Raw genomic sequence first — 18,093 nt, forward strand, 5'->3', positions numbered from 1 at the left:
CCCAGACAGGCCGCCGTTCTGAACCTCTCCTCACTTTTTAAGAGAAAAGAGAAAACAAGATGTCAACACCGCTTCACAACGGTGACTTTACCACATCCGACGGAATCAGCACAGTACCAACTGGCCTGTGTAGCTGACTTTGAACATGAATCTGCCGCTATCGCACATTACATGCACATATCCCCTCGTGAAGGAATACTCTCATTTGGATATGAAAGATGGGGCCTTAACACGGTGACAGAGAGAATCCACTCGTCCAGAACACACAGGGATCACCAGTGTCAATGGTCGCGGCCCACTAGTTAAAACTATAATGGTCTTCAGACCAAGGCCTTCTGTCGCCTAGGTGGCTGAACAAAGGACCCTAGCCTGGGGCCGGTTTCCATAAACTTTGTCAAGTAGCCCCCATAGCACTAACAGACAAGTGGAGCCCGCCAGCAAACACTACTCACCCAACCTGGAACGCACCGCTTCTCACAACAGCGGCATGTCCGACAGTTCAGCTGTGGCCTGACAGGTTTCACCCCAACAAACACAGCAAGGAACTGCAGTTGAGAAGCATGCAGCGGCGTGCTCCCAATACGAAAACCGGTGGAGGGTTTTTAGAATGATCATCATCTTCCAGACACTCCAGTACGAAGACAATATCGCCGTATTTTCTCGAAAATAGTGAGAGAGAAAATAAAGATATGATGTCAACGTATCCTTGTTTCCCAAAGCTGCTCCTAAACCTTTCTTCCATCATGGTGTCAAGTGTGGGGATCTACCGAGGCACTTCTTCCTTGTGGTGAAAGCGAGAAGGAGGAGAGTGGGTGGCCCCACCCCTGCTTATATGGGTAAGCTGATAGGGGTGTGGTCAGACGAATATTGGGATTAAAGGTACATTGTGGTCTTTATTCAGTGCGCGTGCACGTATGCGAGATAGTGCAGAGAGCGATGCCGAGCGAGAGCGATACGATACAGAACAGCGGTTCCAGTAGGAGGGAGACAGGGAGGAGGGAGGAGGGAGGAGGGAGACTAGTGTTGTCAAAAATATCAAATTTTCTATACATATAGATTCTGAATATTTAAAACAGTTTCAATACTCATTTCCCGCAATATCGATATTTAATTATTCATAAAAAATTACTTTTTTTGTATAAGGAAGTTGCATTGTTTATTTCAATACCTGTAATAGTACAGTAGTCCAAACAGTCAAACACACAAACATGAACATTCAGTTAAGTTGGAATATGACTGTAATACAAACAGTTCAGTTTGTCAGGTACATGCAACACAGATTACAGTGTTTACTTAATTTCTAAGATTATATCATTTAGTTATTTTTAAATGTGTGATCTAAAGATAAACAAAGGGTTTTAAAAGTGTTATATTTATCTTCTCTTATAGTACCAGAGAGAAGCTGAGGAGAATCAACCAGCAACAAAAGCAACATTTATAATAAAAAGAATATATATTTATCTTTTTTTTTCTTCTTTTTTTTACATTTTAAGATTGAACCTTTTTCCCTGTGGTATCGAAAATGGTATCGAATATCGATACTTTTCAAGGTATCGTATCGAAGTTCGAAATTCCAGTATCGTGACAACACTAAGGGAGACAGGGAGGAAGGACACAGGGAGGAGGGAGACAGGGAGGAGGGAGACGGGAGACAGGGACGAAGGAGGAGGGAGACAGGGAGGAAGGACACAGGGAGGAGGGAGACCTCAGTACTTGGGTCTCTTCACGTCCACCCCGTCTGCCTCCATCTTCTTCCTCTTCTCGATGATGGTGCTGATCTTCTTCCACTGTCGGTCGAGCTCCGCCTTCTCTTTGGTCTCTTTGAAGCGCCGGGTCTTCCTGCCCTCGGACATCTTGATGCCGTACTGGAAGGCGGCCTTGGGCAGGGCCTCCTTGTTGTTCATGTAGTCCGAGTATTCCTCCTGCGTGTCGAAGTCCCAGCGTCCTAAAGGACCCTTCTTGTTGCCTTGGTCCATCTTGGTATAGTCCACCTCCTCGTCGCTGTCCACGGCCAGGTCGTCCATGGTGGCGGGGTAGCACTCTGCATAGCTGTTGCTCATCCCGAAGAAGTCTCCGACCTGCTCCTTCCTGCTGGCCCCGCCGCGCTGCCCGGCCGTCTCCTGGCTCTGCCACTGGCTGCCCGCCTCGCCGGCAAACTTCTCGTTGATCATCTTGATCTGGTCGTTGACCGAGGCGGGACCGTCCTCAACCTCCACCGCCTCCTGGTCATCCAGTTTCGGTTTCTTAAAGTAGCCACGCCTCCTCTTCTCCTCTCTGTCCCGTTCACGCTCTCCTTTCTCCCGCTCTCCCTTCTCGCTCTCTCCTTTCTCTCCCTTCTCCCTCTCTCGGTGTCGCTCCTTCTCCTTGGGAGGGGGCTTGGCGGTGACCGCCGAGGTGTCATACTCCCCGATGTCGTCGAAGATACCGATGTCGGCCTCTGGGGCCTTCTTCTCCTCCAGCTTGCCCTTCTCCTTCTTCTTCAGCTTCTTGTTGCGGGTTCCCTGGCGCAGGTAGGACAGGATCTGGGTCAGCTTGCTGATCACAATGTCGTTAGTGGTCAGCGTGGTCTGCGCCTCCATGGTGGGGCAGTCGGCCTTGCTCCTGATCAGGGTGGTGGGTATGTCCGTGTCGGGGTACTTGTCCTCCAGGTCCACCACGTAGGCCATCCTCCCCGGGAGGAAGAGCTCGTTGCGCTCCAGCTGGCGACCCTTGAACAGGATGCGGTAGCAGTTTCTCCCCAGGCACGTCTTGAACTCGATCTTCTCCTCCGGCTCCACGTCTTTCTTCACCTCCTTCTGCACCTTCTTGATCAGGTCCTCCTCCTCCTTCTCCTTGCTGATTATCTCGGCCCTCACCTTCTGGAGCAGGGCGAAGTCCAGGCCTTTCACCAAGTGAGTGTGCTCCATGTCACCACCCAAGAACTTGGAGTCCTGGATGGCCTGTTGCCGCTTATCGCCCGCCGATTTGTCCGCCTCGGCTGTCGGCCCCACCGCCCTGAAGGTCACAGAGGTGGATCAATGTCAACGTCAACACAATAGTACCGTAGTGGGTTTATATATACGCTACAGGTAACATTCAGCCACTAGATGTCACACTAGAGCACCAACATGCCATTTATCCAATCAGGTACAGGGAGGGCACAACATGTAAACAATAACATTCATTTTGGAACCGACAAAATATTTAAAATGATAAATTAATTAAATCAATCGAAAAGCAATACTGTTATTCCACACCCGACCTAGGGCACCAACTGTAACGGAGCTGGCCGTGGTTATGATAAAAATATTGTTAAAAATACATTGCGCCATCAATTGTTTCTATGCGAGAATAACCAACAACTATAAAGCACTGGTTTTGTCCTTTTAATTACATAACGTGATTCCAACCGAGTGTTTTGTGGATAATATCGACATAACACATTCCTGATAATTAACCCTTTTACTGCCGCACTACCAAGTGGTTAACCCTTTCACTGCGACAATACATGTCAGGAGGTTAACCCTTTCACTGCCACACAACAGCAGGTAAACCCTTTCACTGACACACTACAGAAGGTTAACCCTTTACTATCACACTACCGACGGTAAGGGGTTAACCTTTTGTCGTGTGGCAGTGAAAGGGTTAATTTCATTTGATATCCGTCCCATATTCAGCCAGCTGCTCACCTGTAATTAGCAGTAGTGCTGATGAGCTCCGTCTCCTCGTTGACACCATCCCTCCTCTCTCGCGCCCTGTCTCTGTACTTCTCCGCCAGATACCTCTCCCTCTCCTCCTCCTGCTGACGCTGCTTCTTCTTCTTCCTCTTGCGGGAGGCCCGGTTCGAGTCCTCAAGTATTCAAGTTCAAGTTTCTTTATTAGTCGTCATACAAAATACAGAATACTGTATGAATGCTTTTTCCTGTTTTGCTCTTGCGAGTGTGCTAGATAAAATAGTATAAAATACAAAGTCAAAAGTACGTAAACAAGTGTAAACACAAGTGTTCAATATACAAGTGTATACAATACAGAGTAGAAAAGAAAAAAAGTAACTGAGTTACAATACAATATACAGTACAATGCAGAAATGGGATGAGGTACAACTTAGGGTATGGTGCAATGAGGTACGAGTTGTAGTGCAAATCTCTTTGCTAATACATATACATATAAAGTGTGTTAAAGTGTCTAAAAGTGGGTGCTACCTTGTTGTAGACCCGGGGGATCGCACGGTGCCGCAGCAGCTTCCTGAAGTCCTCGTTGGTCAGCTTGGACCGGTGGTCTTCAACCTCATGGCCGTCCGGAGCCAGGGGGTTGGAGTAGGTCTCCGTCTCAGGCATGTTGACACGACGTTAGTAGTAAAGGCTGAATGAATGGATGAAAACTTTATTTAACAGATTGCAGAATGGGTACAATACAGTACGGCTCAATACACACAATTGTTGACCCTTTCACTGCCACACTACAGAAGGTTAACCCTTTACTATCACACTACCGACGGTCCACTAGCAGCTGATCCTATACTGAGGAAATCTCCATCTCTGCTTATTTTTTTTTAAAGCAAACTACAAAAAAATTCTCATATCCATAAGTAGTAGATAGATAAATAGGTCATACATAGGTATGCAGCATTTGGTGGGGGGGGGGGGGGGGGGGGTAGGTTTGTAGGCAGCAGGTGGGTGGGTGGTTATGTATGTCCTGAAGTCGAAGGTAACTCCTTTATTATTCATCAGCACAACTACAAGATACAATACATTACTAGAAAGCTAAACAGAATGCCGGTGGCAATAAGAATGTTAGAGGTTCTAGAAGGTTCATCACGAACGTTCCAGAAGGTTCGGGCGGCACTAATGTTCTAGACTGTTCTGCCATGACATCACAAACGTTCCAGAATGTTTGGGCGGAACTAATGTTCTAGAATGTTCCTAACAATCGTTCCGTGGGTGAATTACAGGCCCGGACTGGCCATCGGGATGTTCGGGACGAATCCCGATGGGCCGGAAGTAAAGTGGGCTGGTCCAAAAAAAATAAATTATGGGGGGGTTCGACTGGCCCATTTAGTCCACTCCGATCGGCCGGCCCACTATGGTAGGGTAGGCTTGAAAAAGTTAGATGTAAAAATGAAAATTGACACAGAAAGATGCTTAAAAATAGCCTACTAGCGCTTGCAGTGATTTCAGTCATCTCCCAGGCTACATGGTCTGTTGGGCGGGCCGGCGTGGGCCAGTGTGAGTCAGTGTGTGGGCCACTAATGTGGGCCGGTGTGAGTCGGTGTGTGGGCCACTAATGTGGGCCGGTGTGTGAGTCAGTGTGTGGGCCAGTGTGAGTCAGTGTGTGGGCCAGTGTGAGTCAGTGTGTGGGCCACTAATGTGGGCCAGTGTGTGAGTCAGTGTGTGGGCCAGTGTGAGTCAGTGTGTGGGCCACTAATGTGGGCCAGTGTGTGAGTCAGTGTGTGGGCCAGTGTGAGTCAGTGTGTGGGCCACTAATGTGGGCCAGTGTGTGAGTCGGTGTGTGGGCCAGTGTGTGAGTCGGTGTGTGAGTCGGTGTGTGGGCCACTAATGTGGGCCGGTGTGTGAGTCGGTGTGTGGGCCACTAATGTGGGCTGGTATGTGGTTCAGTATGTGGCGCCGGCAGGATTAAATTCCATAGTATGCATGCTTGCTCGCACAGAAACAGTCCATCCAGATGATGTAGCCTACACAGCGCTCTACTACAGATACATTACCCAGAGTGCAACGACACACAGGTGACAATAGTGTGTGTGCGTGTGTGCGCGCGGGCCGGAGTTACTCTGAACGTCTCAGGCTGAATTTGTGAAACACAGAAAAAAGGCATTTATAATGCATGTCCCCTTTAGATCAACTTTCCAGCCCCCTGTCAACTGTCAAATGATGTCAACTGTCAACCTGAATTAACATTCAGTATTCAATATGGTCTGATATTAACATTCAGTATTCAATATTGTCTGATTCAATATTAACATTCAGTATTCAAGTAGAACAGCTAGCTAGCCGTTGTGGACACTCACCTTTCCACAGCAAAACGGTAGGCAAGGCACCTTGGTTGAGAAATGCAGGCTTCAATCTATGTTGTTTAGTCTATCTGTTCAGTACTGTTCAACGATGCACAATGAGAGAATTGAGAATTGTTGCCTATATAGAACACAAATGTTCTAGAATGTTTGATTATGACATCATACTGTGACATCACAAATGTTCTAGAATGTTCTATTATGACATCATACTGTGACATCACAAATGTTCTAGAATGTTCTATTATGACATCATACTGTGACATCACAAATGTTCTAGAATGTTCTATTATGACATCATACTGTGACATCACAAATGTTCTAGAATGTTCTATTATGACATACTGTGACATCACAAATGTTCTAGAATGTTCTATTATTATTATTATTTGTATCTCTCTTTCTCCAATTTTTCTGTTTTCTCCCCGTCCCAATTTAATCGTTGTGCCAATTCCCCCTCCCTTCGTTTTTAATTAAAAAATTCAAATTCAAAAAATTATTATCATTTTCTTTTTATAAATTATTTTTAATTTAAATTTTTTTTTATCCTCAAACTAAATCCTCAATTTGAATAAAGTGATTAATCTGATTAAATTAGTATTTTTTCTTTTATTAAATCAACCGTTATGGACACTCACCTTTCCACAGCAAAACGGTAGGCAAGGCACCTTGGTTGAGAAATGCAGGCTTCAATCTATGTTGTTTAGTCTATCTGTTCAGTACTGTTCAAAGATGCACAATGAGATCTTCTGAGAGAATTGTTGCCTATATAGAACACAAATGTTATAGAATGTTTGATTATGACATCATACTGTGACATCACAAATGTTGTGAATGTCTGCCCTACTGGTCAGCAGGTGAATGTCTGCTCTACTGGTCAGCAGGTGAATGTCTGCGCTACTGGTCAGCAGGTGAATGTCTGCTCTACTGGGCAGCAGGTGAATGTCTGCGCTACTGGTCAGCAGGTGAATGTCTTCTCTACTGGTCAGCAGGTGAATGTCTTCTCTACTGGTCAGCAGGTGAATGTCTGCGCTACTGGTCAGCAGGTGAATGTCTGCTCTACTGGTCAGCAGGTGAATGTCTTCTCTACTGGTCAGCAGGTGAATGTCTTCTCTACTGGTCAGCAGGTGAATGTCTTCTCTACTGGTCAGCAGGTGAATGTCTTCTCTACTGGTCAGCAGGTGAATGTCTGCGCTACTGGGCAGCAGGTGAATGTCTGCTCTACTGGTCAGCAGGTGAATGTCTTCTCTACTGGTCAGCAGGTGAATGTCTGCGCTACTGGTCAGCAGGTGAATGTCTTCTCTACTGGTCAGCAGGTGAATGTCTGCGCTACTGGTCAGCAGGTGAATGTCTTCTCTACTGGTCAGCAGGTGAATGTCTGCTCTACTGGTCAGCAGGTGAATGTCTGCGCTACTGGTCAGCAGGTGAATGTCTGCTCTACTGGGCAGCAGGTGAATGTCTTCTCTACTGGTCAGCAGGTGAATGTCTTCTCTACTGGTCAGCAGGTGAATGTCTGCTCTACTGGTCAGCAGGTGAATGTCTGCTCTACTGGTCAGCAGGTGAATGTCTGCTCTACTGGTCAGCAGGTGAATGTCTTCTCTACTGGGCAGCAGGTGAATGTCTTCTCTACTGGGCAGGTGAATGTCTTCTCTACTGGTCAGCAGGTGAATGTCTTCTCTACTGGGCAGCAGGTGAATGTCTTCTCTACTGGGCAGGTGAATGTCTTCTCTACTGGGCAGCAGGTGAATGTCTTCTCTACTGGTCAGCAGGTGAATGTCTTCTCTACTGGGCAGCAGGTGAATGACACCTGTATTTAGGGACATGCACAGGACTTTAGAGGGGCAGGTGCTCAAAGGCTGAAAAGGGCACTATACCTGTGTGTGTTTTTAACCGAGCGCGCGTAGTGTGCGAGCCCGATTTTTAAGGGCCCTTTTCGGGCGGGGTGGGGGGGGGGCCTTTTTATGCTTTTTGGAGGGTTTTGGTGATCAAATATTGAATATTGAACTATAATAATCAGTGCAGGAGCTCACTTATCCTTGAAAGACACTTTTATCACCGACTTAAAAGGCCCACACATCTCCATAAATGTTCAGGGGGGAGGGAATAAGTGCTTACCCTACAGACCCCAAGAAGTGTTGTATATTCTGTATTGTTTAATATAAATGCATTTTTTTATTCCAATCCCGATTTGTATTTGAGATTCCCAAATCCCATCGGACTTGACTTCTTTGTGTCCCTCAGTGAGTGTAATACCAGCATTCAACTGTATGCGCCACAGCGGTTTCTATCATCATCATCATCATCATCATCATCATCATCATCACCACCCACGCTATGCATAAAATATAGGTCGGCGGAGAGGAGGCCATGCAAACTGCACTGGAATATGGGGCATCTCTCTCTCTTTACCTAATATTTTGATTCTATCCTGACATTTTTCAGTTGGAAGGGCAGTCTATATGCGTAACGGTAAAAAAGATTTTTATTTTTTTTATTATTATTTTTTTTTTCAAAAATGGCACTTTTTTGATGAGGCTCAAAAAGGCAGGTGCTCAAGCACCCCATTGAGCTCTATGTGTGCACGTGCCTGCCTGTATTTAAAACATGATGGTGTAGTTTCTCACAGTAGGCAGCTTACCTCCTGCACGGCCTGGAGAGCGTGGGACTGCCATCGCATTTGCTGACTGGCACAGCTTCCTGACCTGCAGAGGACACAATGACCATTTAAAGCTGCTGTACTGTCTGTGTTCAATCATCTTCAGGCCAAATCTGCGGTTCCCAGTGTGGGATCATCCCAGGATCCAGGGATTCCAGGGGATTCCAAGCGAAATGGGGAATGGTTTAAATTCACAAAATACATTCATTCACAAACAATGCAGTCTTTTATATACACAGTACCAGTTATTGCGACTATTATTTTATATACACAGTACCAGTTATTACTACTATTCTTTTATATATACACAGTACCAGTCATTACTACTATTATTTTATATACACAGTACCAGTTATTACTACTATTCTTTTATATATATATATATATATATATATATATATATATATATATATATATATATATATATATATATATATATTAAGGCTGTCAAAGTTAACGCGGTATTAACGCGGTAACGCCCGATTCCATTAACGCCACTCTTTTTTTTAACTCACGATTAACTTTTAAGAATTTTTATTCTTTAATTTTTTTTTACTAGACTTCACTCAGGTGTATTATTGATGCTCTCATTGATACTATGTTTGTTTCTGAAGTGTGTGTGAGATATATATATATATAGAGAAAGAGGGGGGTGAGAGAGATGAGGAAGAGAAAGAGAGCTGGGAGAGTGTGTGTGTGAGAGAGAGAGGGGGGGTGTGTGTGATTACTCAGCCCTTGTGTGGGTGAATGTAACAAGTTCCTAACGTTTTCTTTCCCCTATTATGTCATGCACACTTTATTCATTGTTTTAAATTATTATTTTCTTTTAAGTAATTTTGTGCATCACTCTGTTTTGCATTTGATGCAAATTTGCAATGCATGAGGGTCATCCTTTTGTGTTAAATGGCTGCATAAAGCAAGCATTTGTTGACTCGCATCTTGATAAGAGTATTAAAACTTGGAACTTGAAAAAGATCCGTTTAAGGTAGATAAAAAAAAACGATTAATTTGCGATTAATCGCGAGTTAACTATGGACAATCATGCGATTAATCAGATTAAATATTTTAATCAATTGACAGCACTAATATATATATATACAACCAGACACACACACAATGCCAGTCATTACTACTATTCTTTTATATATACAGTACCAGACATTACTACTATTATTCATATACCGTACCAATAATTACTACTATTCTTTTATACAGTACCAGTCAAAGGTTTGAGTCTTCATCAACATACCAGGCGAGCGAAGGGCCTCTATCTTAAGAGCAGGTCAGTACTCTTCTGGTATTTGCGGATCAAAGTAAGAAACAGACTAAGAAATGACGTAAACTCCATGATAAAAACTGCAAAAAAAAATTCATCAATGACAAAACTGAGGAAAACAAAAATAAACCATGTGAACTTTGGAAATTACTCAATAATCAACTAGGCTGCAGTAAAAAACTTAAAACCAGGTTCTCAAACATAAACATAAAGACGGACAACACGCTCATCACAGACAAACTGGATGTAGCCAATTACTTAAACACTTTCTTCACAAACATAGCCACAACACTGGTAAACAAACTACCCTCCCACTCAGGGCAGTATGGGGTAGAACACATAGTAGCATACTACAAGAACCTAGGCGTCCACAAAGACGATTTCAAACTCGAAATGGTAACTACAGATGAGGTACTCAATAAACTGAGCGCCCTCCAACCGAACAAGGCCACTGGCCATGACAACATCCCCTCCAAATTCCTCAGAGACTCAGCAGCCGCCATCACCCCAGTCATCACACACATAATAAACCTCTCCATAAAACAGGGACACGTCCCCAAGGACTTCAAAATAGCGAGAGTAACACCCCTGCACAAAAAGGGCAGCAAATTAGACCCAGGCAACTACCGCCCTGTTTCTATCCTTACATCCATCTCGAAAGTCATGGAAAAAATAGTATACGAACAGGTCGAAAAGTACCTTACGGATAAAAATCTAATCTACGAATTCCAATCTGGCTTCAGAACATCCCACTCCACTGACACATGCCTTCTCTATTTGAACGACCACATCAAGCAAGAGGTTGACGCGGGCAAATACTGCGGCATGGTCATGCTAGACCTACAAAAGGCCTTCGACACTGTCAATCACACCATTCTGATTGACAAGCTAAAAGCAATTGGTTTTGATAGTTTATCAGTGAGCTGGATACAATCCTACCTGGAGGGGAGAGAACAGATGGTGGAGGTAAACGGTACCCTATCCCCCCCCCTCACAGTGAACTGTGGTGTTCCACAAGGAAGCATACTAGGACCACTACTGTTCCTAATTTATGCAAATGACATGTCGTCAGCTTGTGACTGCAACTTGTTCCTGTTTGCGGACGACTCAGCCCTGCTGGTCTCTGACAAGAACAAGTTACAGGTTGAAAAAACCCTCATCATCACCCTCAGCTCGGAACTAGGCAAAATCTGCATATGGCTCGCCGACAACAAACTATCATTACACATGGGCAAAACAGAGTCCATTCTCTTCGGTATATCTTATATAGCTAGGGTATATCTAATATAGCTAGGGTATATCTTATATAGCTAGGGTATATCTTATATAGCTAGGGGTATATCTTATATAGCTATAGGGTATATCTAATATAGCTAGGGTATATCTAATATAGCTAGGGTATATCTTAAATAGCTAGGGTATATCTAATATAGCTAGGGTATATCTTAAATAGCTAGGGTATATCTTATATAGCTATAGGGTATATCTTATATAGCTATAGGGTATATCTAATATAGCTAGGGTATATCTTAACTAGCTAGGGTATATCTTAAATAGCTAGGGTATATCTAATATAGATAGGGTATATCTTAACTAGCTAGGGTATATCTTAAATAGCTAGGGTATATCTAATATAGCTAGGGTATATCTTATATAGCTATAGGGTATATCTTATATAGCTATAGGGTATATCTAATATAGCTAGGGTATATCTTAACTAGCTAGGGTATATCTTAAATAGCTAGGGTATATCTAATATAGATAGGGTATATCTAATATAGCTAGGGTATATCTTAAATAGCTAGGGTATATCTAATATAGCTAGGGTATATCTTAAATAGCTAGGGTATATCTAATATAGCTAGGGTATATCTAATATAGCTAGGGTATATCTTATATAGCTAGGGTATATCTTAAATAGCTAGGGTATATCTTATATAGCTAGGGTATATCTAATATAGATAGGGTATATCTTAACTAGCTAGGGTATATCTTAAATAGCTAGGGTATATCTAATATAGCTAGGGTATATCTAATATAGCTAGGGTATATCTTAAATAGCTAGGGTATATCTAATATAGCTAGGGTATATCTTAAATAGCTAGGGTATATCTAATATAGCTAGGGTATATCTTATATAGCTAGGGTATATCTTAAATAGCTAGGGTATATCTTATATAGCTAGGGTATATCTAATATAGCTAGGGTATATCTAATATAGCTAGGGTATATCTTAAATAGCTAGGGTATATCTTATATAGCTAGGGTATATCTTAAATAGCTAGGGTATATCTAATATAGCTAGGGTATATCTTAAATAGCTAGGGTATATCTAATATAGCTAGGGTATATCTAATATAGCTAGGGTATATCTTATATAGCTATAGGGTATATCTTATATAGCTATAGGGTATATCTAATATAGCTAGGGTATATCTTAACTAGCTAGGGTATATCTTAAATAGCTAGGGTATATCTAATATAGATAGGGTATATCTAATATAGCTAGGGTATATCTTAACTAGCTAGGGTATATCTTAAATAGCTAGGGTATATCTAATATAGATAGGGTATATCTAATATAGCTAGGGTATATCTTAAATAGCTAGGGTATATCTAATATAGCTAGGGTATATCTTAAATAGCTAGGGTATATCTAATATAGCTAGGGTATATCTAATATAGCTAGGGTATATCTTATATAGCTAGGGTATATCTTAAATAGCTAGGGTATATCTTATATAGCTAGGGTATATCTAATATAGATAGGGTATATCTTAACTAGCTAGGGTATATCTTAAATAGCTAGGGTATATCTAATATAGCTAGGGTATATCTAATATAGCTAGGGTATATCTTAAATAGCTAGGGTATATCTAATATAGCTAGGGTATATCTTAAATAGCTAGGGTATATCTAATATAGCTAGGGTATATCTTATATAGCTAGGGTATATCTTAAATAGCTAGGGTATATCTTATATAGCTAGGGTATATCTAATATAGCTAGGGTATATCTAATATAGCTAGGGTATATCTTAAATAGCTAGGGTATATCTTATATAGCTAGGGTATATCTTAAATAGCTAGGGTATATCTAATATAGCTAGGGTATATCTTAAATAGCTAGGGTATATCTAATATAGCTAGGGTATATCTTATATAGCTAGGGTATATCTTAAATAGCTAGGGTATATCTTATATAGTGTTGTGGAAAGGTTGTTTAACACAGCAGGAGACGATATTTCCAATTGTAACAAATAGGTAATTTATTTAAGAAAAGAAGTTCTTTAACAGCAAGAGCTATGGGTCAAAGAAGATCACCACGGCTTGAACAAAAAACACTCTGTCCTGGATCCCTTTGCCTGTCCCTAAATCCCCTCTCAGTCCTGCCCCCCCATGACAGATATGATGACGTATCACATCATGTCAGATCTGACATGACGTACATTAAGATGATACGTAGATTTAACATCGGAGAGAGAGAACATGAAGAGAGATAAGCAAGATATGATATCCACACACGATATGATGTAGAGAGTGAGATGTGTGTGTGTGTGTGTGTATGTGTGTGTGTGTCTGTGTGTGCGTGCGTCTGCGTACAGACGTATGTGTATTGTATGTGTGTATTGTGTATGTGCGTGTCCGTGTGTCTGTGTGTGTGTGCTGTGCCTGTGTCTGTGTGTGTGTGCTGTGTATGTATGAAAGAGAGAAAAGAACAAGATAAGATTACCAGCACACAATGTGCCGTACTGAAATGTCCCTCTGTCCAAGTTGTTTTAAGAACGTCAGCCAGACGTCTTTCAGCACTGCTAGTTGACCTATATTAAACTAGTCCACCTCATACACATTTTCCCCAACATTCCCCCATTTGGGGCTATCCCTAGTCCCACCCAAATCATATAACCAAGAAAATGTGAACGTCTAACTAAACAAGAAACCTTACTTCATTCACTGGACCCCTAACGGACCAACAAAGGCTGACTACCGTTCTCACAATAAACACAAAACCGCTCAAAACAAGAGTAATAATAAAACATCAAAAAAAAATACCCCAATTTATAATCCTAACCTGACAGACAAATCCCCCCAACCTCCACCGCTTACCAAATGAGCCACAGTTCCGGCCGGAAACCGCGACTCTCATCAGGGAAAGGAGAAGTTGACCGTCAGAACTAAACATAGAACATCCCTCCCAAAAAAATGACATTGTCTCTTCCATAACATTGAGTCCCAGTGTCCATCGCTCAGCCCCCCTTCCATGCCCACGCCATAGTCTCCTCACCGTATTGCCAAAAGTCACATTTTGCCAATACAGCAACCACCACGCCACACCTCCAGTCCTCGTAGAAGCATGTCCCCATGCCTGGACGGGAGGCGCTGGTACCGACCTCACCACGTGTCCCCCCATCTTCGACGGGAGGTGCCCATCTTGCCCACTGCGTTAGCCCCCCCCTTTGTCCCTCCAGTCCCCAGAACCGATCCCCCGACCACTTCTTCTCAATGCTTCCTCAGGCTCAGAACCGACACTCTGCCGATGCCCCTTCCCATTCCGGTTTGACCAGGACCACAAGTAAAATAAACAAAAAATAATAAAAAAATAAAAAACAATGCAATGATTTTCAATGGTTGCAATCTCTATGCCGAAGGATCATTAGAAAATCAGACTAAAATTCCTAGTTAAAGGAATAAACCAACAAAACTGCACTCAGACCATCCCCCGTCACTCTTAAAGGAAAGAACCAACAAAAAGAAAATGTCCCTACCTCACCATACCCCTAATCCTCTATCCCCTCGTCTCCCTCTAAGGCAGCATAAAGCTGAGGATATGGCCCGATTTGTGGCTCAATCTCTTTCTGTCCCACCATCAGCATTTGGCTCGTTACGTGTGAAGTTACCAGCCTACCCAAGAGAGGCATACCACAACAGAAAAGGAGAACCAATATCAACCCTGCCACCCCGATGGATATCCCCGTCTGCATCACTATGCTTCCCCACTGTCCCAATCTTTCCAACACCCCACTCCCCCACCATTCTTCATTCCGGCCAGAATTCCCCCTCAACTCCTCCCTCAAATCCTTCAGCTTAGCCATGGCCTCGGAGAACTTTCCCCCTGGCCCCACATTCGTCGGAATGAATGTGCAGCAGTACTGTCCAAACATGGAACAGACTCCACCCTTCTCCGCCATTAACCAGTTCAGAGCCTGTCTATTCTGCCACGCCACCGTACTGGTCGCGTGCATCTGGTCCCCCATTGCATCCAACGCCTCCTCGGTGTAATTGAGATACCGCTGCTGATTGTAAAACAAATAGTTGATCCACCCGGTGTTCTTATTGACCGATATCCATGGCAGAATAGACTCAAACCCTGCCGCAATCTCATTCTTAGCCATGAACTCGGCTGGAATGCCCCTTGGCTGTCCTATGCTGTCCAGATACACCCTTGGGTCTGCCTTGTAGCTACGCTTCGTTCGAGAGATAGGAGACTCAGAAGGTCCTTCCGTCACTGATAATGGTAGGACCACCATTGGCATGATCGCCTGAACCCGGGCACATCTACCTGACCAATCTAAAGGAAGTGTATTCCTCAACCTCCTACCGCCGCAGAGCCAGTATTGGTCCGCCAGTGCCATATCCTGGACATGAAAAGGGCAAGCTACAGGCCGTGGGTTGGTATCCACTCCCTTTAACACGACCCTGTGTCCACACTTTCCTTCTTTCGTACAGTTAGTCGTGATGCTCCAAATAGTAGTGCACCGCCCCTCTGCCACCTCCCCTACATCCCGGGTCCCCTCCTTTTGCAAGCACTCGAAATCCTTGGTCAGCCATAGTTTGACACCTCTGGGTATTGGCAACCCCGTCGCTACCCCCTGCACACGTACATCCAATTTCCTACACCGTTCCCGCATAGTGATATCCTTGAAATCCGTGACGTTTCCTGCCGCCTTAAAACGACTAGAGCCGAGAAACCCCAAACACTCTGCCTCGCACCAAGGGCGACTATTATGGGGCCCCTCCCATGCCTCTGCGTCCCTGTCACACTGAGCCCAACTGAACTTCGTGCCCTTCACCAGCAGCCTATCCGGACGTGCCTTGGAGCAGACATAACAATCCTCTATCTGATTCTGCGCGCTCGTGTACTGGACCCACTTAAACCACTCATTCCCTAAAGCCGCCCTATACATCGGGTCAGCCTCCGGGTCTTCCTCGTCATAGTCATAGTCGCCCCCATCTTGTTCCCCGGAAGGAAGCAAACCCCTCAACCTGGCCCAGAGTGAGCCCACTGAGTCCCTCAACGTTCCGGCTGTCCTCTGGAACATATCCTGTCCCCCCACCTCTTCCGACTCAGTGTCCTTGACCTCCCTTTTTCCCCTCACCCCTGTCCCCTGTGATTGGTTCGGGACAGGCTCAACTCTCCTATCTACCCCCACAACCCGATGCTCGTTAGTATAATGGTAAGTATCCCCGCCTGTAACGGGGGAATGGTCAAAATCAAAAACATGCCCTTGCGGTCCTACGGGAAACACCCCGTTTGGTTGTAGTCTTATCTTCTCCCCCCCTTCCTCGATGGAGGGAAAAGGGGGCGCCTGATTCTGAGCCTGGTCATGAAAGTCTGCTGGTACTTGAGCCTGAGCGGGACCCCGTGGGACTCCTACCCACTCAAACCCGTCATCCTCAAGGACGGGTCGACCGTGACGGTTCTTAATGACGTCGTTGTGCCCGGCCGACCGTCCGCACACTGCTGCCAACATCTGCGGGAGCATCAGCAGGCACTGCACCTTCCAGTTGCCGTCTCGGACCCTCCATGTCGGGTTCTGCATAACTGCGATCGATTGTATCCCCCAAGAGATCGCCGCTGGCCTTTATGCAGTGATTGAAGTGGAACCAGGTCGCTGATCCCTTGACTTGGACTGCCGTTCCAGTCGATCGGATCACCTCGTACGGGCCCTCTCTCCGGGGTGATGACCACTTTCTCTTGTGGACCTTTACGAAGACCAAGTCCCCAGGGATCAGTCTCGGTTTGGTGGCTTCCTTCTCCGCCTCCTTCTCCCCCTTTCTCTCCTTTCTCTGCTCCTGTCGAAACACAGCTTCATGTATTTTAGTCACTTGCTGAAGATATTTTTTCAGATCTTGCTCAAAAATATCTAATGCCGGGCCCCTAGCCAGGTGTCTAAATGGCGGTGCTGGCATGCTGCGGCCTGTAAGCATTTCATGCGGTGTTAGCTGTGTTTGGCGGTTTACGCTGCTTCTAATAGCCATCAGAGCAAGTGGCAAAGCATCAATCCAGTTAAGCTTAGTTTGCATACAGATTTTCAACAGTTTGTTTTTAATGACCAGATTGGCCCTTTCCACCTTCCCCTGCGACCCGGGACTATAGACACAGGAAAGGCGCTGTCTTATACCTAATTTCTGCATCAGCCCTTTAACCACCTTGTCGATGAACTCGCGGCCATTATCGCTTTGTAATATCGTGGGAATTCCAAATCTCGGAATGACCTCGCGACACAGGAACTTGATCACTGTGTCCGCGTTCTTGTGTTTAGATGGAATGGCCTCAATCCAGCGACTAAAGCAGTCCTCTACTACCAGGAGGTATCGTTTGCCCTGCACTGGCGTTATCATGTCTGTATAGTCCATAATCAGATGTCTGAATGGTCCCTCAGGGAGGGGTGTGTAAGCCGCCACTGTCGGTACTCCTTTGCGCACATTGCCCTGTAAGCATGTTAAACACCTGGCTAGTGTAACGTCAATTTGTGCCTGAAGCTTTGGGGACCAAAATCCCATTTTCGTGATTCGTTTCAGGGTCTCTGCTCTTCCACAGTGATCAACACCATGAGCCTCAGGTATCACTAAGGACAGAAGATCGATGGAGGCGACTATCAAACCGTTATGACTCCTCCACAGACCATCTGCCCCCCCTACAGCCCCCCTCTCCGTCCACGACTGTTTCTCGGCCTGCGTGGCTGAGTCCTGAAGATCACTCAAATTATCCTCAGTTACCTCAGTCGTCAGTTCGGCCGCAAACATCAGAACAGCCGTGGACGGCACCGCAGCCGCCGCCTTCGCGGCCTCGTCCGCCGCGTTGTTTCCCGTCGTCACAAAGGACAGGTCTTTTCTGTGTGCCTGGCACTTTACGATAGCAATGCTTTTGGGC

The 18,093-nt window shown here is 44.7% G+C and overlaps 1 protein-coding gene across 1 annotated transcript; it reads right to left on the reverse strand.

Moving 5' to 3' along the window:
* Positions 1-1,706: 1,706 nt before the first annotated feature.
* On the reverse strand, positions 1,707-4,316 carry LOC311247248 (protein Red-like; the record flags this gene model as incomplete). The annotated part of the gene is made up of 3 exons (XM_084337596.1): positions 1,707-2,994; positions 3,669-3,829; positions 4,182-4,316. 3 exons carry the CDS (start codon positions 4,314-4,316, stop codon positions 1,707-1,709), a joined length of 1,584 nt encoding a protein of 527 aa, XP_084193722.1.
* Positions 4,317-18,093: the final 13,777 nt, after the last annotated feature.

This window comes from Notolepis coatsorum (assembly GCF_963971535.1).
Source record: "Notolepis coatsorum genome assembly, chromosome: 20".
Classification (NCBI taxonomy): Eukaryota; Metazoa; Chordata; class Actinopteri; order Aulopiformes; family Paralepididae; genus Notolepis; species Notolepis coatsorum.